Here is a 24345-nt window from a genome sequence, read left to right as displayed (position 1 = left end):
CCCCTCCTCCCTCCTCCCCTCTGCCTCTGAAATCAATGGCTAGTAACACCTCCTCCTTCTCCTGCCCAAACTGAGCTCCCATGAGCCCTTGCTACTACCAAGGCTCTCTGAAAACCTGTGGGTGTGGTTTATTTAGTTTATAGGGAATTAGAGTATTACAACAAAAACAAAAAATTATTTGGCTTGAGGAATGCCCTATAAACAATATGAAAGGAACACAATTATGCAATGAGTAAAAGTTCACCTAGGATCCACTTTAAATGTTTAGAACATGATGTAAGATGATGATTATGGTGTGGGACAAATACTTTTTAGGGGAGGTTGCAATTATTTTTTATTAGTTTTTATTTTATGAGTGCGTCTTTACATTTATTTCTTTATGAGTAAGAGGTACTCATGTGCTGTGATTATCATTTCAAACCTTGGGGTGCTTGGGGATACCTGAAAGCTTTAAGGTTCGTATACTCGTCCGATAAAGATCGTTCGTTACGAACGATTCGTGACGTTTACACGATATTTAAATTAGGCCGAAAAGATCGTTCGGAATGAACGATTGTGTACACACGTGAACGATATAAGTATAAAGTACTGAACGACGAACGATAAAAAAATGCGTGCGCAAACGGAAGTGACGTTATGACAGGCAATAAGAACATGCGTACTACTCCACAGATAATCATTATCGGACGATCTTTGTACACACTGCAACGATTGAACGATTATCTTTCAAAAAAATCAGCCGGGTTGGATCGGTCGGATTGAACGATAACGGGCGTTATCGTCCAAAAAAACGATCGTTGGAAAATTTGGAACGCACGATTATCGGTTCGGTTGTCGTTATCGTTCGTTTTCGAACGATCGTTAGCGTACGTGTGTACTCAACTTAAGTTAACTATTTATACATTAACTTATTCATAAGAAAAACATTTATATGGTAAAAAAGAAGTCATTTCTCAAAATGATCTTCTTTTCTTTTGGCCAGGTGAGGGCATTCTCAAATGGGTTACTTGAATCATGCAAAAACATATTTGCATGTGAAATCATTTCCACTAGGTCCGAATGTCTGCTTTTTCATGTGCACTTATGGATGTGAAAAACACATTAGAACAGACTGCCCATTGAAAATAATTGAGCTGTTTTCTTCTAATGTATTTCTGTGTATGTGTAAGTGTGTGGAAAAAGAACTGTAGTGTGTCGCTCTTTTCCGGACATTGTGCTTGCTCGTACATTGACGTACATTGCCCAGCTCTAGATAGCGTATGTTTATTATTGTCTGCAATACTTCACAATAGAAATAACACCCAGACCTAGTGGAAACTCAGCTAGCCCCTTAATGATGGCAAGCGATGTAATTGCATCAGGACCTCTGAGATGTGCGTTTTACGGTGTATTATTATTTAGTATTTCTATAGTGCTGAAATCTATAGAAGTAGTTTTACAGAGTAAATAGTCATGTTACTAACTGCCCCTGACAACCTTATGTCTGCCATAACCATATGGGGCCAATTGTCATCAAGGGCCGAATTTAGAGAGAAGCCAATTAACTTATCTGTAGGTTTTTGGAAACTGGGAGGAAGTTGGAGTGCCAGTGAGGAAACCAATATAGACACAGGCAAAACATATAAACCTGGGACTCGGTGCTGCAAGGTGAGTGTGCTATCCGCTGTGCCACTGCGCTGACCAAGTCTCTTTATACCTCTTTATTGAAAAAAAAAAGATTTATTTTAAAATGGAACATTAAAGGGAACCTAAACTGAGAGGCATATGGATGTTTCCTTTTAAACAATACCAGTTGCCTGGCAGTCCTGCTGATCTCTTTGGCTGCAGTAGTGGATGAATCACACACCTGAAACAAGCATGCAGCTTTTTCAGTCTGACTTCAGTCAGAGCGCCGGCTCTGCATGCTTGTTCAGGGACTGTGACTTAGGCCTCTTTCACAGTGTGACGTTAAAGTTGCACGTTAGAACATTTTACGCACAGCAATACAAAGTCTGTGCGACATTCATAGTGCACACGTTGCGTTGTGTGTAATGTGTAGCAATATTTAGAAAGTGCTGCATGCTGTGCGTTTAGCAATACATTTGCTGCGTTGTGTGTTGCACATGCTCAGTAAGTTTTTTTTTTTTAAATCTAATGCATGCGCCGTTTTCGCTCCGTCACTGTGTGACGAAAACGGCGCACCAAATGCAGAGCTAAAGAACGTACTATAACGTCCAAGTTATAGTCTTTCAATGCGTTGCATTAGGGGCACATTATGCGACCTTAACGTCACATCAAACGCAACATCCCACTGTGAAAGAGGCCTAAAAGTATTAGAGATACAGGATCAGTAGAAGAGCCAGGCAACTGGTATTATTTTAAAGGGAAAAATCCATATCTTTCTCAGTTTAGGTTGCCTTTAAGGATTAATATAAGACTATTTAGTTCAATGTTAATTAAATGGTGTATAGCCAAGATGGCATGGCAGATAGATGCTAGAAGACGAGCTTTAGCAGACCCAAGGAGCAATCAGATTAATGTGACCCTAATTAATAGCAGATGAATGTGTAATCTCTTTGCCCAGGAAAAAGCAGAATGGTAATACTGACATAGCTAAATACCTGGATAACCGCAACCAGCAGAGTGGCAAGACACTCCCACACAGCTTCAATTACACCAGCTGCACTTGCATTTTAAGCTGATACTAGGGGGTACTTACCTCAGGAGTGGGAAGTTTCAGGATCCTAGAGAGACTTCACCCGTCCACCTCACCAGAGGGGATCCAGCACTGGCAGCCCCCCAAAAAACACTTGTCGGCACTTGTCAGGAGCCTCACACAGGCACAGTATCAGCTGGCGTGCATGAAAAAAGGGCCCGAGTTGATAACAAAATGGCGCCGGGTTATTAACAAAATTTGATAACGATAAACATTGTTGTCAAGCTTTGTTAATGATAAACACTGTTGTAAAATCAGACGAGAAATAATAACGAAAAGATATTAACATTAAATATCATTATGCAATTCAACAATACAGCTTAACCCAAACACAGAACCCTCCCCTGGTGGCGCCTAAAACTAAACACTCCCCTGGTGGCGCCTAACCCTAACCACCCCCCGGTGGTGCCTAACCCTTACCACCCCCCGGTGGTGCCTAACCCTAAACACCCCCCGGTGGTGCCTAACCTTAATCGCCGCCCAGGTGGTGCCTAACCCTAACCACTCCTCCTGGTGTTGTCTAAAACTAACCACTGCCCGGGTGGTGCCTAACCCTAACCACTCCCACTGCACAAACACCCTTTTACACATAGTAACGATGATATCTTTGATAACGTAAAATTTGTAAATATAAACAAAATATGTCAAAAACTATAACATTGCAAGCGTCTAAAATAATAACATACTTCAAAAACTATAATGTTCTAATGTTTTTAACAATATTTCTCACGGCGCCCTTTTTTCTGCTTTTTTACTGTATTAACTATAATTGCATTAAAGTCTATGGTGGCGCCCTTTTCGTCCACCTTCAGCCGGCGCCCTTTTTTCCTGCTACCATCAGCAGCATCTTGGGTTTCAGCAGAAATAGCCAATCCCGTTAGGGTCTGCTCTACTATGCAGACGGGAGCAGTCTGCCCCTGCGCAGTACAGTGGACCTGACTGGACTTGGATATTTCCGCCTACACAAGCCGCAAAGGTACATATTATTGTTGCTGTTTTTTGGGGGGGAGACTGATCCAGAGGCTTTTTTTTTCTTTTTCCTAGCTTACAGGTTTACTTTAAATGAGTTCTTTCGCGAATGAGGAAAAAAATAAAAAGTGGTTTATGCAAAAACTATTCAACAACCTTCTAAAATAGTGTAAAAAGTTTTTTTTTTTTTTTTTAAATGAATGGTTTCACCAATACAACATGTAATGTAAATAGTGATGAATGACGGACTGGGAGGCTAATCCATTTGTTAAGGGTGGTTTTCTTTTACTTTTATTTCACAACCATAACTGCTGCCTACTTAGTTTTCAGTGGTATAACCCACTTCTAGCAGGAATCGCCATTATAGCTATAACAACTGAGCTCTGCTGAGCTCCTCAATATGTGTTTACATTGTTGCCAGGCAACCACACAGACCCCGTGATGATGACTTGATATTGGATGCACAAAGCCCAGGAGGAATCAAGGAAACTAATCACACTGATGATCTTCTTTCTTCTTCCATTTGGCTGCACTGCTCATCACCAGCTCCCTGGTGGTTATGCCATGCCTGAGTCTCCCTTCTTCTACTTTCTGGTCTGCACCCAAGGCAGGCGCCCTGCCTGCACTGCCCAAGAAACAGCCCTGCTTGTGTGCTAAGTGCAGATTATCCACAATATTTTTTTGGGTTGGAGAGCGACTGCCTACATGTACAGAGGTTGGCACATTCAAGAGAAAAGACATGCCTTCCTTCAGAAGCATTAAACCGTCGTTGCCTAACTTGCAACCTGGGTTTGTGAGTAGTTTTTTTACCTCTCTTTGTTTCATTTGAGATTTACATACTGTTAACATAATATTCTGTACAGGACTCATAGTATTTCTGTGTTTTATCATCTCCTTTGTGGAAAACACATCATCACCTCCAGATCCCTCTCTATTCTGCATATCACATGCGGTTCAAAATACAAGCCGTTTTTAAAATTCAAATCGCATACATTTTTGGGACATATGCTGACTGATAGACGATTTTGGGATTTGTGCTGGAGCAAATTAAACATATTAAAGAGGGTTTCTTTGCTGCTGCAGGTTTCAGTATGGTTTGGGATCAGGTGGTGGACTTCTCTTTAAAAAAAAAAATTCTAACACCTTTAGCGTGCTTAGACATGCTCAAAGTACCTATTCAATTCACTGCTAATGTATACTTGAAGGGTTTAATATCCATTGGAGGGAAATTGCACATTTTATTCCATATTGAATGTATTCACCATTAACTTTCTTGTGTTTCTCCACCCTCTGACTTTGTCTCAGTGCCTATGAACTATGAGCAGTGTTGATTGCATAAGAATGTAAATTGCCTAATTAAATCATATCCATAGGGTAGGGGCAGGTGGTATTGCTTAACCCCCCTGGTGGTCTAAAAAATTCCGCCAGGAGGCAGTGCAGCAGTTTTTTTTTTAAATCATGTAGCGAGCCCAGGGCTCGCTACATGATAGCCCTTCGGCGATCTCCGATCAGGAAATCCCGTTCAAAGAACGGGATTTCCTGGAGGGCTTCCCCTGTCGGCATGGCGATGGGGCGGGATGACGTCACCGACGTCGGGACGTCAATGGCCTGATTGGCCAGGCAGCGCACGGGGTCTGGGGGGGGAGGGCAGCGCGGCGCGACGGATAGCGGCGATCGAGCGCGGGGCGGCGGCGATCGGTGTGCTGACGCAGCTAGCAAAGTGCAAATTAAGCAAATCGGCCCAGCAGGGCCTGAGAAAACCTCCTGCGCGGCTTACCCCGATCTACGTTAGGGGTTACCGCCAAGGAGGTTAAAGAGGAGCTGTCAGCCATACTATCTCATAAAAAACACAAATGTAAGTAGAGCAAATATGTATCTACTTATATAACATATGTATTGCACTGTCCATGGTTTGATTTTAATGATTTTTATATAGTAAAAAAAGAGAAAATCCTTCTTGGGATTCTCCATTTTAACTGTGTCTATCTTGAAGCCAATTCTGATGTCATTTCTTCCCTTACTCTCCTCTGCCTGATTGTGTATGCATTACCCACCCTCTTCCCAGTCTTCAGGCACTCCCATCCAGCTCTGCAATAGAAAGTGCATTATCGCAGCATGATAAATATTGGCCAATCAGAGAGGATCAGAGGTGTGGGAGGGGAAAACAGAATAGAAAGAGGCTTCAGCCAATCAGGCTTCATTAGTTAAAGAAGACTCAAATTAAAAATACAAGATTTCTAAAATAAAATCTATTTTCTAACCTATAATAATAAATAGCAGCTTTTTTTCAGCTGCATGATGACAAATATAAAATATTTTACATTTATTGGAGGAACCCTTCCCTTTCTTTTATATTGCCGGGACAGAATCTAGCAGACGGGTGGAGGAGATAAAAAGCAAAAACAAAACACGGGCTGCTGATGATGATGTCACAAGGGAGGTGATCTCAGCTTGTGTGAGATTTCACATAGATGATGCCCCTGTGAGGGAGGGTAGCTGATGACAAACACACCCATAACCTAAAACCTCCTACTAAGCTCAGAAGTAATGGCTGCCACCTGTATAACTCTAGTTATGAAAAGAGAAGGGTGAAAAACATGCACTGAAATGCTCATAGGCTCGAAGGAGTGTTTATTTATCTTTGTATGTGTCAGAGTGGTGCAACTAAATATTTTGAATAAAAAAAAAAATGTTTGGTTTGGGTCCGCTTTAAGTCTGAGTAAGGAGTAAAGAAGCAAAAAAAAAAGACAACCCGGCATATCCTGCAACTTCCGATGTGCAGCAATGTTCCGAACAAGAGTCTGGTAAACTGGGGGAATGATCATTTATCAACAAGAAAAGTAATAGTGATTTTTTTTTTACTTTTGGATTGCCTGGATAGCATCATTACTTGTTTACCAGATAAAAATAAATTATTTATTTTTGATTTTATGCCCGAAAGTTACTTTAAAAGTGCCACCATTGGAAGGCCCCATGAAAGTTTTGAAAGTTAATGATCTCTAGCTAAACCACTGACGGACGGAATCCTAACTCTCCCCACCATCCACTGAAATCACTGGTGAATAGAAAAAATTCTAGTAACCAATGCTGACATCTGATTTAGTAAAAACCCTGGAAGAATACATCCTTGTGAATCATGATGAAGAGACTAATAAGCAAATTTAGTGGGATTCACTAAAGATGGTAATTAGAAGAAGATTTATAAATCAATGGTTGTAGAATTTATTAAAAAAAAGAGAATTAGAAATCAGCTGTTAAATAACAGATACAGCAGATAGAATCACAACATAAAAGAAGTCAGATGTCTCTCTAAGGGAACAGCTTGATTCTCTATGCATCATCTGAATATTATCCTTGACTCGAATGTAAAACATAATTAGTTTGAGAAACACCCATAGTATTATAATTGGGGAAATAAGCGCTGCAGAGGTTAAGCCTAAGCTAAATGGCAAATGGACTCACTGACCCATCTGTTCATCCATATTTGTTGACAACATGGAATACTTTTCTCTGAAAACCTTATCTCTCAGTTGCAAAGCATAAACAGTGAGTTGAAAAAATGAAGCCCTCTACCTCTATACATTGTCTGGATGAGATGTATGTATGTGCAAAAAATGAACGTTTTACCTAGGATCCTATGTATTTTGCAAACATTCCCCATAAATATTCCAGAAATGTATAATATTTGAGTATGGATAAGTCACCCCACACATAAGCTCACCCCCGATTTTTGGTCTAAACCTACTGATTAGCCACCCCTCCATTTGCCACTGTAGTCCCTCATGCAGAGTGCGTGTTGGAGCATGCTAAAAAAAAAGTTAAAACTGCTACTAAATGGCATAAAACACAAAAACACTAGTGACATTTTAAGTTATGCTGGGGGAGATATGAGAAGATTGGACACACATCTGGTGAGATAACCAAGTTAAAAAACATTCTGGTACCAAGCCAGAATGACTGTTTCCTTTAATTCAATATGTGCAGTGATTACCCATAAATACACTGCCAAAAAAAAGGGAACATTTAAATAACACAATCAGAATCAGAATCACTTTATTTCGCCAAGTATAGCAGAGCCATACTCGGAATTGCTTATGGTACACTTGGCATAGACATATGAGGACAGACGCACAGCACATACAATTAACAATTTATACAGGTTACAAACTACAGTAGTGGTATAGATATGTCCTCCTTGTATAACAGTCCCAAGGCATCGTAAAGGTGATGAAAAACAATGCCAACAACGACATTGAAAAATAAACAATGCCAACAACGACAATGATGACAAAGACCCCCCCCCCCCCCCCCCTCTGCATCCTGGGCATTGGGAACAAGGGCAGGCAGATGGCGAGCGCTGGCCGACCGACCCGCTAGGGCATGCTAGTAGGCGGGCCTCGACAGGGAAGGTTGGAGTTGAGCAGCTAAACCGCTTGGGGGAAGAAGGAGTTCTCCAGCCTTGTGGTTTTGGATGTTAAGGTCCTGTAGCGGTGGCCCAGCGGTAAGAGCTCGAATTAGCGACTGCCTGGGTGGGAGGGGTCCCGGGAGATCATGGTGGCTCTCTTCATCAACCTAGCGGAGTGGAGGAAATCAAGAGGTGGGAGAGGAGACCCGATGATCTTCTCTGCGTCATTCACACTTCTGTTGGTTTCTGTGAACTCAAACTGTCCACTTAGGTAGCAACACTGACAATCAATTTCACACGCTGTTGTGCAAATGGACAACAGGTGGAAATTATAGGCAATTAGCAAGACATCCCCAATAAAGTAGTGGTTCTGCAGGGAGTGACCATAGACTACCTCTCAGTTCCTATGCTTTTTGGCTGATGTTTTAGTCACTTTTGAATGCTAGAGGTGCTTTCACTCTAGTGGTAGCATGCAACAGAGTCTACAACCCACACAAGTAGTTCAGCTTATCCAGGATGGCACATCAATGTGAGCTGTGGCAAGAAGGTTTGCTGTGTCTGTCGGCATAGTGTCCAGAACATGTAGGCACTACCAGGACTGACCCGGCCATTCCCGAAACCTGAATCCAATTGAGCACATCTTGGGACATCATGTCTTGCTCCATCCACCAATGCCACATTGCACCACAGACTGTCCAGGAGCTGGTGGATGCTTTAGGCCCAGTGCACACCAAAATCACTAGCAGATCGTCAAAACGCTAGCGGTTTTTGGAGCTGATTTCAGAGCGATTCTATGCATATTTAGAGACGTTTTCTAAAGATGCCTAGCGGTTTTGGGAGCGTTTTTGTGTAGCAGTTTACAAATACTGTTACAGTAAAAGCTGTTACTGAACAGCTTCTGTAACAAAAGTGCTTGGAAAACCGCTCTGATTTAGCGTTTTGCAGAGTGGTTTGCGTTTTTCCTATACTTACATTGAGGCAGAAACGCTTCTGAAAACCGCCAACGTGCAGCAGGAGGCACGTTTGCGGTTTGCTAAAAACCTCAAACCGCAGATGTGCACCATCCCATTGAAATACATTACCCAAGCGTTTTCACTGGCGGATCACTCCTAAAACCGCTCGGTGTGCACTGGGCCATAGTCTAGGTCTGGGAAGAGATCCATCTGCAACCTTATCAGGAGTATGCCCAGGCATTGTAAGGAGGTCATACAGGCACGTGGAGGCCACACACACACTACTGAACCTCATTTTGTCTTGTTTTAAAGGATACCCGAACTGACATGTGACATGATGAGATAGACATTTGTATGTACAGTGCCTAGCACACAAATAACTATGCTGTGTTCTTTTTTTTCTTTCTCTGCCTGAAAGAGTTAAATATCAGGTATGAAAGTGGCTGACTCAGTCCTGACTCAGACAGGAAGTGACTACAGTGTGACCCTCACTGATAAGAAATTCCAACTATAAAACACTTTCCTAGCAGAAAATGGCTTCTGAGAGCAAGAAAGAGGTAAAAAAAAGGGGCATTTCTTATCAGTGAGGGTCACACTGTAGTCACTTCCTGTCTGAGTCAGGACTGAGTCAGCCACTTTCATACCTGATATTTAACTCTTTCAGGCAGAGAAAGAAAAAAAGGAACGCATAGTTATTTGTGTGCTAGGCACTGTACATATACATGTCTATCTCATTATGTCACATTTCAGTTCGGGTATCCTTTAAGGCCATTACATCAAATTTATCAACTCGTGGAGGTCTGGATTTGGAGTCACACTCAAAATTAAAGTGGAAAAACACTATAGGCTGATTTAACTTTGCTTTCCATTGTTAATTTGTGTGTGATTTTGTTGTCAGCCCATTCAACTATGTAATGAACAGAGTATTTAATAAAAATATTTGTTTCATTCAGATCTAGGATGTCTTATTTTTGTGTTCCCTTTATTTTTTGAGCAGTTTATATATGTAAACAAACACACATTTTTTTTTTTATATTTAAAGACTGTAAGGCAGGTAGAAGAGACCCTGTTGTTACAGGAAGTTCTGTTAGAGAAATACTTCCCAGAACTGGGCATTATGGATAGACTTTAAGAATAGATAAGAATTAGCAAAGATGGTGGGTTCCTAGAATTAAAGACCTATTCTCAACTCTAACCAGTTGAGGACCACAGGCTTACACCCCCCCCCCCCCCCCCCCCTAGTGACCAGGACATTTTTTTACAATTCAGGCCACTGCAGCTTTCACAACGCGCTGCACAGCCATACAACTTGGCACACAAATGTACCTGCCCCCATTTTCTTGCCACCAACAGAGCTTTCTGTTGGGGGCATCTGATTGCTGCTGCTGTGACGTTGGTATTTTTTTAAATTATTATTATTATTTAAATGTTGTTATTTTTAATAAGTAATTTTTCCCCTAACACCCTACCCCCTGAGAGCCAATCAATGTGATTGCCTCTAATAGACATCAGCCTATGAGAAAGATTCATTTGTGAGCAACTACAGGGGACAGCTCAGTGACAGAGCTGTCCCCCGTACAGCGCTGCACTAAATCGCAGCGCTGTACAAGTCATTTCAGCCATTTTTTTGTTTTGTTTTTTTTCAGCCTTCCAGGCTGGCAGGTTGTTTAAGGAACAGAACTCCATAAATCAGCACATCTTGATGTTTGGAGAGATTGAGGACAAAATCAGAAGTGGACGGGAGAGGCTAAGATGGATAGACAGTATACCTGAAGCTATGAGCATGCCTATGCAACAGCTGAAAGAAGTGGTGATTGACAAGCACGTCTAGTATTCAGAAGTACATATGATCAAGAAGTCACTAGGATATAAACATAGAATTGTGTCTATTGTATAGCTGGAACCACTGGATAGCTCTAGGAAAGTAAATTTGGCCCAGCAATTTGGATAATCAAATATAAATATACACTAAGAAGACCCTCAAAGTGATAAATATTTAACCTTTCCAGAAAGAGTGCAAAGCTGTTTTGAGGACGAATATTGGGTAAACTTGAAAAGATACACTGCTATATACGCTATACAACATTGGGTTAGAAGCACAAATGTTTAGAGCCAATATTCCTGCTCGGTAAAATCCAGGCAGATCCGAGCTTGAATGAGCAGCTTGTTATATTTCCAGTGGAAAAAAAAGAACATTTGCAACCAGCAGGCTATCAATTTTTCATGAGGAAACATATCTGCATCTCAGTATAATGCTGGAAACATCACCATTAAATCACTACAACAAGTACGGGCCAAATTAATTTGTGAAGCTTTTCTGCAGCAATGCGTTTTACAAGTTAAATTACCCTGTAACTAGTTGATGTCATCTAAGGCAGGGGTTCTCCTATATATCAAAGTGTAAACTAAAGAGAAGATAAAAACATATTTAGCAAGTGATGCCATGCACTCTGACACGCCCAGCCCTTGGAATGATGATAGATAACATATTTTTCTTATTGGATCCTGCTTGGATTCTGACTATTGCAGAAAGAGCTAATACATACCGTTAGTAGATAAGATAACCACAAGGCACAACATAGATGTGTGATAGGAAATATGAAAATCTGCCTTCGTTTGTGGGGATATTTTAAAACTGATGTCCAGGATCAGTTGTAATAACAGCAACGTGTGAAATTTGTTTCGTTATCACATTCATTCATTTTGTCTACAGAGAAACTCAGAGCTCCCGGAAAATTTCCCTTAAACATTCTTGGCCCTCTTCTGGTTAGGGTGGGGTGTCTCGGCGCTCTAAGAAAAAAAAACACAGAAAAACAAACACAGGAGCCAAGATAACGTAGTATGTTCAATAAGTGGGATGAAGTGCAAATATGTAAAAGGTCTACTCACAGAGGCAGGTTTTTTTGGCGGGGGGGGGGGGGGGGGGGGAGTGGGCAACCAATGAACTGGACTCCACTCAGGGTGGTCCAACATGTATTGGGGTGGTCACTCTCTTTGGAGGTAAAAAGCTGGCTCTGACAGTGGCGTCCACCATGTGAGGCCAGACTGGACCCCTCTCACCACTGCCTGTGAGGGGGTATACTGTAGCTCAGCACAATAGGGGTAAAGAGGCACCCAGGTGTATATAAATGTAGGTAAAAAATACAATAAAATTCAAATGGAGTGAGGTGGCTTACCTCAAAAATTATTCTTTTGAGACAAAGAAATTGATTAAAGCACAGGAAACGCGCTCCACGGGTTCGGGCACGCTTCCTGAGGCCAGTAACAATATGTATAAGCCAGTAGACATAAGGTGCCTCTCAAGCATCTCTCTAACACTGTAAAGGTGGCCATTGAGGGTATAATTTTGTGGCCGATTGATTTGTTTCTGATTATCGGAAAGATTGGTTGTGCCCAATAATAGCCAAATTCCCACTAACCAATATGATCAAATCAATTCCATTAATTTGATAAAATTGGTTAGAGGGAATTCATTAATGGTCACAACCATAATTTCTGATTACCTGGGCGAAACGATTGATAAGCCGCAAGGTTGTACTGTTAATAGGCACCTGTAGAGTGTTAGCCTAATGAGAAGAGAGCCAAAAATGTTTATGAGAATTTCTTCTGTAGGCAAGTTGAATTAATGTGGAAACGATTGATTGGCCATGGATTTGTACCATTATGGCCACATTTATGTTTTGAGAGAAAAATGGAACGTGCACATACCTTGATATAGTTTTGAATAACCTAATGACATCATCCTGCTCCACTGCACTCACTGTCTCCAAGCAGCAGGGTAGCGGAGGCCTCTCTCATACAGATGCTGGAGGTACAAGAGCTTGGACATGGTCACAGGGGAGGTGTCCATACCATTGAGGCACAACTGAATGCAGTGGCAGCTACACTCAGCAAGGACTTGAGACAGTTTCTTGCTGCCATGTTACCACCACCACCATACCTGTGTGTCACGTGTGTAGTTACATGTTACCACTCTGTTGCATTAAATTCCAGCTGGAAGAAGCTCATTGTTCAGCAGACCAGATGCTAAATTGCATAACAAGTGTGCAGTTCAGTCATCCATGTGAAGCAACGGAAATAGCTAAGCCCAATTGGGTCGACTCTACTGCGCAGGTGACTCGTGGACCTAATCAGGCTCAGCTATTTCCACCTAAGCCAGTTCGGAAAGCCACTACTGAGCCTTTGCTGGAGCAGGCGAAGGTAAATATTGGACACAGGCGACATCCTTGTCTGCTGTGGCTTCGGGGGAAGCCGAGGGGCAGAGGGGGAAGCCTCATCAGGATGCAGAGGCTTCCCACTACCGAGGTAAGTATCCCCTGGAGGAGTGGGGGTTTCAGTTCCTGTTTAAGAGCTGTCCGTAAACAAATATATTCCACAAAGATCACCTGCCTCTGCAGCACTAAAGATGTTGCTCCCTGTGATACATTACAGAAAGTAGATCAGGGAGAGGAAAGATTTTACAATGGGCAAACACTGATTTTTTTTGGCATATAAGACTTACCTAGATTAAGAGGGCAACAATCAGAAAAAAAGAAAAATATTAAACCTGGTGCATCTATAGTAAAGGGGTGTCTTGTGCCCCCCCCCCCCCCCCCCACACCGAAAAAAAACAAAAACAAACAAACAAAAAAAACCTGTCTCTATACTAGCTACACTGCCCAGCTACACTGACTACACTCCCAGCTACACTGACTAATCTAGATACACTGACTACACTCCCAGCTACACTGACTAATCTAGATACACTGACTACACTCCCAGCTACACTGACTACACTCCCAGCTACACTGACTACACTCCCAGCTACACTGACTACACTCCCAGCTACACTGACTACACTCCCAGCTACACTGACTACACTCCCAGCTACACTGACTACACTCCCAGCTACACTGACTACACTCCCAGCTACACTGACTAATCTAGATACACTGAATTCACTGCCAGCTACACTGACTACACTCACATCTAAACTGACTATACTCCCAGCTAACTGCAAGCTCTTACCGATCCAGCGATGCACTTTGTCTCCTCCATCCATCTTTGGCGCTGTATACAGAACGGTAAGAGCTTGTGGGGTGGGCACCTGGCCAGACCTTCGGTATATAAGATGCGCTGACACATAAGCTATTTTATTTATTATGTTATTTTGACTGCAGTTTCTCTTTAATGGACCACTCCAGCAAAAACATTAAGGAGCTGAAATCTGACAGAACCGACAAGTTTTCAAATAATCCATCTCCTCATAGGTGATTCTCAGGATTTTCTTTGTTTTCAAAAGCATTTCCTAAATGGCAGTTCAACTGCTAAAATAGTAAGATACCAGCCAGCCTCCCTACTCACTTGTACACTATTTTGGCAGTTAGACTTTGCAATTGCCCTTCGGGAAAACAAAGAAATCCCTGATAACCCCCATGAAGAGATAGACTGGTCCAGAATTTCTTGCTTTTTTCTGCTGGAGTGGTCCTTTTAAAGAGACTCTGAAGCGAGAATAAATCTCGCTTCAGAGCTCATAGTTAGCAGGGGCACGTGTGCCCCTGCTAAACCGCCGCAATAGCGCCGCAAAACGGGGGTCCCTTCACCCCCAAACCCCCCACTGTGACACTTGGTCACAGACTTGGTCGCTCCTGGAGGCAGGGCTAACGGCTGCAGCCATGCCTCCAGTCACGTCTATCAGCGGCGCATCGCCGCCTCTCCCCCGCCCCTCTCAGTGAAGGAAGACTGAGAGGGGCGGGGGAGAGGCAGAGATACGCGTTGACAGACGCGCGTGGGGCAGGGCTGCGGCGGTTAGCCCTGCCCCAACCAGGAAGTGCTCCCCCGCATTACGGAGGGGATTTGGGGGATCAGGGACCCCCGTTAAGCCGCAGGATAGCGGCGGTGTAGCAGGGGCACACGTGCCCCTGCTATCTATGAGGTCTGAAGCAAGATTTATTCTCGCTTCAGACTCTCTTTAAATAGATAGAATGGCTCGAACGTCAAGCAGACAATTACTACAGCCAGCAGTGCAGTACTGTGACACCGGTGTTACCATGGATACAATAAAACTGGAAATTTACTAGTACAGCCAGAAAACAATAGAGGTCCCCCCCAAAAAACAGGATGTCACTCAATTATAGAACATTGGCATCTGTACTACATCCATCCACGGCGCAGTGACCCATCTAATCATTTTGTACTGTGTGTGTAGCCAATATTAGAAGAATGGCAAGTATTCTATTTCTCCATTGTATCACGCAACCCAATTAGCAGTCACCATATGACATGATTCTGCATCAAGGAACAGTGTTTTGGAATGCATCACTTAATCTAGGCACAATTATACCTTATTTGTATGTATTACATTCAAGTATGAATAATGAATTTTAAATGATTTTTGTAACAAATTTATTTTACCTCTTAGATAAAAATAACAACACCATTTAGCCATAGAAAACAGATGCTTCTTTTCTTGATTTTTTTTCTTGTTGTGTATGTAATTGCTATTGAAATGCAATTAAAAGTTATACAAGCAAACACGGCTTTATTTCATAGATAACCATCTGTTTTCTTGCTTGTGTTCGCTTTCATATGTTTTATTACTGCGGCTAAACATATTGATCTGATATCTTTAGTGAAATTGACTAAATACAGTTAAGCTTCACAGTATTATCTTAAGGTCATAGCTACATTGGAGAAATGAGTATCGTCGTATAGAAGATAGGGTTTGCTGTTAATGAAAAGAATCCTCATACAGGCAGGTGAATAGACAAAGCTTGTTTTGTTCCCTGTGTCATCATATAAGTATCCTGTAGGTATAAAGACATGCCTTGCTCTCTAGGCAGTTTCATTATATTGTCAGATACAAAGAAAGGGTTTGTGTACATGTAAAAAAGGCGCTAGTAGAATATTGGTGAAATGAACAATATTCTACTATGTAATTACAATAGTAAAATATCCATATTTGTTACCGTTATTTTACTATCGCCTAACCTCATTCTCACTTGGACCCTCGCTCTATTGATTCTAACCCTAACCGCCCCCCCCAATCTATACCTAGCCCCCAACCGTTGCCTAGCACAACCGTAACAACCCCACCGCCCATTTTATGCCTATCCTTAACTGACACCCCCCAACCTATGCCTAACCAGAAATTATTCCCCACAGCGCTACCTAACCCGAACAAATATCAGGCATCGGATTTGCTGCCATAAAATTCTATGTTAACAGCCACAATTAGTGGCTATAGGTGGTAATTTTGGCACCAGGGTCAAATAAAATAGTGGGTGCCGGTACTTCCAGCTATACAAACTGCAGCTATAAATAGCTGGGAGCTTAGCAGCTGTTATCATAGTCTATGGAGGTGGTAAGATAACAAGTAGTGACTGATAATCACTCATTTTCCATAATTTTAATTTTGCATCACAATCATGATGCAAAATTGTAATGTGAACTATAATCTTAATTAATTGCAACGATAGTTAGGAACGAAACTATTTTTTGCATAACTATGTGCCAACTTTATCGGTTAAGAGCAAAACCACCATACATGCCCCTCTGCTTGTCTTATGTCTTTTTACTATCATTCTTATCCCAGATTTTTTCACAGTGGGTGTGTGCAGGGAACAGGACATGGGGTTGGATTCATGACATCAATCCCCCAGCATCCTTTGCACCCATGGCTAAGAAAGAAAAAAATTGTCAGGACCTGATTTCAGGTAGGGGACTGGGATTTTGAGACCATACGTGCAATACGGACTCTGAGGGTTAGAAAATCATACTTTATTATGTGTGATTCAGTATATATTGACAACGGATTAGGTTTAACGCAAACTGTCATTTATAGTTTAGGTACTCTAACTATAGACATAACAGCAACAGAACGCAAATTGATTTGCAAGTTTTTTGCACTGCTCAGAACTGATGCAATGGTGCTCTAAGGTTTTTCTCATGTGTAGACAAATTTTGGTAATAGCCCTCTATTAAAGATAGAAAAAATTGTACTTGAGATACTTTATAAATAATGAATAATAATAAATCTTAAAAATAAAACTTAACCGGGAACAATTTGAAAGTTCTACCTATAGAGCCCCATCCTTGAAGCAAATAAAACGGTATGCACGAGGTACCCTGTTAAACCTGGCACTGCCATTGGTGGCAATGTTAAGAGCTGCAATTAGCAGCTGCAAATGGCAATTTGAGCATTGAGTAGATTAGCACTTTATAGCTGCTATTTATAGTTTTTAGTCACTCACCATGGCTTCTATGGCAGCAAAAATATTGGAGTTTGGAGTGTGTGTAGGGAGGTCCTAAGGGGTTAAGCTTAGGCACCACCGGGGTGGGGGTTAAGGTTAGGTACCACTGGATGGAGCTTAGGCACCCCCAGAGGGGGGGTCTTAGGGTTAGGCATTAGTATAGGGAGGGTGTGAAAGTATGGTTTAGTCATAGTAAAATATCAGTAGAGATTACCAACACTTAACTATCGGAATTGTAGCATATCAGTAATTTTACTGATAAACTACAGGCGGCTATCCCCAGTGCCATTTTTTCCGGGCACCTTTTTTTACATGCTTTTCATATTTGGTACTCTCCTCAACTGATGCATTATGGGAGTTAAGTTACTTCTAATTATGTCCCCACAGAAGCAAAGCTTATCAATGTTGAGTAAAGATGCCAATATTATTTTCACATTTAATATCCCAAAAATAATGTTTAATTTGATTTTCGAGCGAAAATGCCATTGAAAATAAGTTGTTTTTTACTTTTTTTTGTACATTTTTATGGTTATCGGTTTTTGTCTTTTCGCGGCAGAAATTCTTGCGGTAAAATATAATTTTCTGTGTTTTTGAAATGTTTGTGGTAAAATAAAGATTTTTGCGAAAACCGCAAAAATACATGCTATTTTTGTGAAAATTTTCTCAAAATCAAAAATAGCATTTTCAATGTGTAACTGACTTTGACGAAAATTCTCAAGCAACACTGTAACTTATCTTTTAAAGTAAAATCCCACCACATTTCATTGGACAGGAAATTAATACGAAATACAATCAGTAATTAATACCCATTTTGTTCTTCGAATGTTGTAAGCAGAAAATCTTGATAGAACTTAGATAACCTGAAGGATCCATTTATGGAATTGTGCATTGAGAAGGTGAAATTGTAATTTGCAGTACTGTTTTGCCATTGGGGTTGTGGTTCCCTATAACTTAACTTGGTACCCTGTAATTCTGTATACCTGATAACTGTTTCATTGTATGTGTCAAACTGGTCCCTTTGTTTCTTTTGTATTATTTGAGTAGTAGCAGAAGTAGCAGAAGCTGAAGGACTCAGCAGGTTGTATTGGACTCTTGAAGCTGAAGATTTGCTCTTACAGTCCGAAGTTCCACTCAGATGTGAGGTATAGATTGAAATCTATACTGGAGAAAATTGCACCAGCCTTCTCAGTATGTTCTGTAAGAGTGCTCTTGTAAATGCTCTGTGATTTGATGATAAGCACCCTGCAGAAAAAAGGCTTCACTTTACCACCTGCTTGAATCTTGAAGTGGAGATATAATTTTATTATTTTTTCCATAAATGGTATGGCTAAGAAATGGATCTTTGGTAGTGCTACTCCTATGCTGGTGCTGGATATATGCAATGTCTCTAAGAGCTGTCACAGATTCTGTGATTTATATTGACTCTGAACTATAAGTTGGGACGAGGGGGTCTCTTTCACTCGCCTATTTTAATGGCTTCTTTGGCCACTTATAAATCAATATTCAAAACCAACATTTGACAACTCCAAGCTTTGAACCAAATATATGCATAATGTGAAAGAGGAGCTGTCAGCCAAGCCATGCTATCGCAGAAAAAATAACATATATTAGTAGATAAATACTTGCTCAACTTACATAACATGATGTATTGCATTGTCCACATTTTGATTTCAGTGAGTTTTATAGTAAATGAAGAGAATTCTGTTAGTTTCCATTTTGGAATCCCTGTGTCTGAAGCCAATCCGGATGTAATTTCCTCCCTTCCTCTGTGTCCTCTCCTCTTTCTGATTTAGCATGCTTGCCCGCCCTCCTCCCAGTCTTCAGACACTCCCACAGAGCTCTGCAGTAAGAAGTGCATCATCACAAATCATTGTGTGACTTTGCAGACCTGGTTTATTTGTATGGATCGGATGTCAGCTGTGTCACTTTCTCCGCTTCTCAACACAAGAAATATTGGCCAATCAGAGAAGACAAGAGGTGTGGAAGAAGGGGATAACAGGAGTGAAAGAAACTTCAGCCAATCAGGCTGCATTAGTTATATCTGAGGGGAAAAGGGGAGGAAAGTAAAGAAGAAGAGAAAAAACAGCATGCACTGTAACTCTGTAACTTCTCTTTTGCGGCAGATGTACCAAATAAGAGCTAGGGGACCTGGTAAATGATATTTGCAGCTCCGCTCCGATGGTCCAGGACCCGTCGGCGAAAACTTCCGTTTTGGCCTTCCCCGGCCGACAGGCATGGGAACGCAAGTGATTCTTTGCGTTCCCAGCCTGTATATCACCCCCTATGCTGCTATTGCAGCCTCCTGGCTGGGAACGCGAAGAATCACTCGCGTTCCCATGCCTGTCGGCCGGTGACGGCCAAACCGGAAGTGTTCGTCGGCGGGTCCTGGACCATCGGAGCGGAGCTGTAAGGGCACCGATCGGCTGCAGGGGGCTGAGGGACGCCCCAGGTGAGTTCATCTCATTTTTTGGGCAGACTTTAGGTTCACTTTAAAAGAGAACCAGAGCTGAATAAAAGATAAACAATGTATACATAGATTTATACATACCTGGGGCTTCCTCCAGCCCCATCCACTCTGATTGCTCCCACGCCGCCCTCCTCCTTTGTCTACAACTCTGGTATTAGGGACCTGTCATTTCTGGCAGTCAGGGCCAGTCTGACGTAAGAGAAGTGCGCTCTCTACGTATCTCCCAGCAGCCGCTGGAGAGATACGTAGAGGGTGCACTTTTCCTGCGTAGACTGGCCCTGAGTGGCTGAAGTGACCGGACCCAGTACTAGAGCAGCAGACAGTGGAGGACGGCGACGTGGGAGCGATCCGTGCGCTTGAGGCTGTAGGAAGCCCCAGGTATGTATAAATCTTTTTTCTTTTATTCATCTCTGGTACACTTTAAAGAGGGTTGAAATGGGGTGTATACAAGGCTGGATTTATACCTTTCCTGCACCTAGGCCAACTTTCTTGCGACTCCTCTTCTACATGCAACAGCCCCCTTCCCATTCCATGTGTTTCCCCCTCTTTCATGCGTAAAATCCATGTAAAGTAGCCCTTCTCTTTTATGTACAGCCAGTCCCTTCTTCCATGTGTCGTGCCAATTTAGAGCCTCCATTTTCAATTCATAGCCTCCTTGCTCATATTAAGCCACTCCTCTTCCATGCTTCCATGCTTGGGTAGCAGCAGCCCAAAGCTTGGGCCTTTCCAGAAATCCATCCCTGGAGATGTTAGGGAATACAGTATCAAACACCAAATCACTTTATCTAAAAAAAAACCTATTAAAAAACAAGGACTATGGGCTGGTGCACACCGAGCGGCTTTTTGGGCGTTTTCAGATCCGCTTGTGGCTGCGGATCTGCTTGGTCAATGTATCTCAATGGGGTGGTGCACACCAGAGCGGGAGGCATTTTGCAGAAACGAAAAATGCCTGGGTGAGGCATTTTTTGGATTGTGGATGCGTTTCTGCCTCAATGTTGAGTATAGGAAAAACGCAAACCGCTCTGAAAAACGGCACTTCAGAGCGGTTTGCCAGGCATTTTTGTTACAGTAGCTGTTCAGTAACAGCTTTACTGTAACAATACAGGAAATCTACTACACCAAAATCGCTAGACAAAACCGCAAAACGCTAGCTGAAACGCTACAGAAAAAGAAGAAAAAGTGTTTCAAAATCTGCTAGCGTTTTGCGGATCTGCTAGCGGTTTTTGGTGTGCACCGGCCCTTTAAAACTGAACTCCTAACTGCCCCTTTTTGAAGTTCCAGTCATACTTTGGGAACCTATTTCCTCTATCTCAATTTCGAAACTGGTGTACAGATCTGTGTAAATATATGCATTTTGTGTACTGATAATTTGTTTAATTGAAACTTTCTTTGCATTCTTTAAACTGATATATTTCTTAATTGCAACTGTTGATGAAGAAAAACTAATCATATCATATAGAAAAGACCAGTGTGGTTTGAAACCTAAAACGTCTTTTGCTTCTGAATTCTTTGTGGTATGCCTGACTAGGGATGTGGCAGGGGATGATTTGAAGTGTGGCAGAGGATGATTTGAGGAGTGGCAGAGGCATGTGTGAAAGGCTTTCTTTTTCTTATCTCAAAAAGTTGGGAAGTATGGAACTGTAGTGTAATAAAAAGTAGGGATAAAAAAAATGCAGAAACTACCTTCTGGGTCACACATTAATCTAGAAATACCACCCACCCAAAGCCAACATCTATCTCAGCCCTGTGCTGTTTGCTGTTGCATAAGCTATACGCCTTTTGCACTTTATTTGTAAGCCTGCTCAAGCCCCCATATACGGGAGAAGTGAGTTGGGTTTGGGTGAGGAGTGTTGTGTCATGCAGCTATTGATAGTTTACATCACAGCCGTGTTATTTGCTTTGGTCTATTTATATAACCTAGTTTAAATCTGTGTAGAAATGCTACTCATATAGGGCAATTACAGATTGTAGGTTTGCTTTGCACTTACCGTACCTCCTTTGGCACATAGCTACAGATTATAATGGTAATTGGGTAGTTGAGTTTGTATACTATATATTCACCCATAGATTGACAGGATCATATTGTGCTTATTTATCCCTACTATGTATTACACTAATGTTCAGCATCATGGCCGTGCTTTTGATTTTAGAGAACCAATAAAAGTTGAGTTTCATGAGATGGGTTCTAAGATCACTGAGGGATTTAGTGTTTGGCTGGATGCAAAGCAAAAGCAACGAACATTAAATGGTAAGCTACTATCTCAGACAACACATATAGATTCAAAGTATTTCAGCGTTCCAGCCTCCCTTTGCCATCCTAATGGGCAGGTGTTGGTACAAGTCAAAACTTCATCCCGTACCAGGTACCTGTTGGACATAGGATTTGCACTTCCCATGATCCCTAATGATGACTACCCATGCAGTGTAGCGTACAGCAAGTCATCTGGGTGCACGCACAGGGGTACTTACCACCAAGGGATGGTGCGGATATAGCTTCAGTGCAATAGTCCGCACCCTGCATAAGGGTAAATTTAGGTTCCGGGAATGGCAGGACCCCAAATTTACTTCTCCAAGTTGCTACGACTCAGAGGGGGAGTAGTATTTATGCCACTCGGGGATACAGTGGTAGCAGGTTGATCCATTACAAATACATAGGCAGTGTAGTTTCATTGGAATGCACATTGAATAGGACATTGAATAGGAATTACATTTATAATCCATACTTTTCCATTTTTTTCCATTCTTCAAAATTATACGTTGTAAACATTTTGAACACTGTCTGCAGCCAGCTGGATAACTGGATAATTATGTACTTAATTGAATCTGGAGAAAACAAAAGAAACAGATTGTTTGTATTACAGTTGCAGGGACAGAAGGGTTATCTTTAAACTATCAGTGTAGCATCTTCTCAATCTTAACACACCAGGTGATGTTAAAAAATTCTGTTTATCCCTCCCCAGGACTAGGCAGGGGGTTCAGAGGCAGACATATTGCTGTTGGAGATCTTTTAAATCATTTTATAGCTAAATGAAAAAGTGTATGCAAAGCTCAATTGCAATACCTGATATACTGTAACTATGAGGGATTACTTTTCTTTAAGGCTACTTTCCCACCAGGACGTTGCATTTTAGGGGACGTTATGGTCGCATAACGTGCCCCTAATGCAACGCCTGGTGGTGTTGGATGTGGACGTCAGAGCGAGCCGCGTTGCTGTACAAACATGCTGTCAGCTAAAGCGGACAGGGCAGGAGGGATGATGGGGGGGGGGGGGGAGCATGAGTGAGCTGCTTTCAACAGATGAGGTATGTGAACATACAATGCTTATACATTGCACATTCCTTGGAGTCATTTAGAGATTCAGCATACCAGATCACTTATGGGGCATCGGTACTGGGCCAAGATTTCACAGAACGGGCTTGGTCAATGCAATACTAATTTTTCTAACTTGCATGCAAATTTAATGCAGATAATATGCACCTTGGACTTTTGATTGGCCCAATTCTAAAGCCTGATACACACTTTCAATTATAATTGTCCAATCACTAACCAATTTTTCCACCTTCATGTAATATGAGTGTTTACCTATATACTCTCATACTACATGACCCATATACACACCCAGGGCTGTTTTATGCTGAAAATTGCAAAATGTTCATAGTAGTCAATATTTGTTGACCTTCATACTACATGGAGGTGGTAACATTGTAATTGAAGGTACTTTTTAGGCTTTAAACTTGGTACACACATCCAATTTTGATTGGCCTTTTCTTGTCCAATATTACTATTTCCATTTAGTATGAGAGCTTACATATACAATCTGTGCATAGTATTCAGAGCTTGTTGGCCCCTATACTACGTGAGGGTGGTACAATTGTTCAATGATTGGCCAATCAAAATTGGATGTGTATGCACCTTAAGCTGCATAGAATTTGTATTATATTTGCATGCAAGAATTACCAGCATCTCATTGCCCATGTCTTATCAGAATACATGGTATTACTTACTGAAGACTTGTACAAACTAAAAAAAAAAATTCCTAAAATTTGCATGAAATGTTTTATAAAGGGTTACCTTTATGATAATGAGCTAAACAGGTTTTTTTTTCGCCCTCTATTTTGTAGAATAAAAGCTTGAAAAACAAACTTTTGTCTGGAAACAAGCTGTGTGGTCTCCGTGCAGAGGAGGTGAGTAATGTGTTCATTCTCAGAAAAGCTAAAAGCATTCTGAAGTGTTTATGTGGGAAAACCTCTCACAGAAACTTCTTCGTAAACTAGCCTGCTTTTTTTTATCGTAATTGGTATCCCATTAAAACAGGATTACCACCAAATAAACAAAGCAATGCTGCATTTAGCATTTAACTGTAATCATTTTAAAGCTATACAGTATCTTTTAAAAATAGTAATTCATAAAGATTGTGTATATAGAAATGGTGTACACTTTAAAGGTGGCCAACTGGCCATACATCCATCGATTTTGCGACCTGATTGACCATCCGATAATTTTATTGAATCGTATGAAAATTGGTGCCGTAATAAGCATGCCTGATCAACAATTCAACTGATTTTAGACTGAAATTGGTGAAATGTCGAGCATGCTGGTAAATGATGAGCCGACATTATTGGTCG

At 41.5% G+C, this 24345-nt stretch overlaps 1 protein-coding gene across 5 annotated transcripts in view; it reads left to right on the top strand.

Moving 5' to 3' along the window:
* The window catches only part of LUZP2 (leucine zipper protein 2), a 917784-nt gene that overhangs the window by 652653 nt on the left and 240786 nt on the right, over positions 1-24345 (top strand). For 4 of the 5 annotated variants that reach the window (XM_068259736.1, XM_068259737.1, XM_068259740.1 and 1 more), the window contains one exon: positions 23842-23904. In XM_068259736.1, coding sequence (XP_068115837.1) covers positions 23842-23904 — 63 coding nt within the window. Of the gene's footprint in view, positions 1-4108; positions 4458-23841; positions 23905-24345 lie in introns of those variants that run through there. The other variant, XM_068259739.1, reaches the window with a different exon arrangement.

Source organism: Hyperolius riggenbachi, chromosome 11, assembly GCF_040937935.1.
Source record: "Hyperolius riggenbachi isolate aHypRig1 chromosome 11, aHypRig1.pri, whole genome shotgun sequence".
Taxonomy (NCBI): domain Eukaryota; kingdom Metazoa; phylum Chordata; class Amphibia; order Anura; family Hyperoliidae; genus Hyperolius; species Hyperolius riggenbachi.
This window is presented reverse-complemented; position numbering and strand designations above follow the sequence as displayed.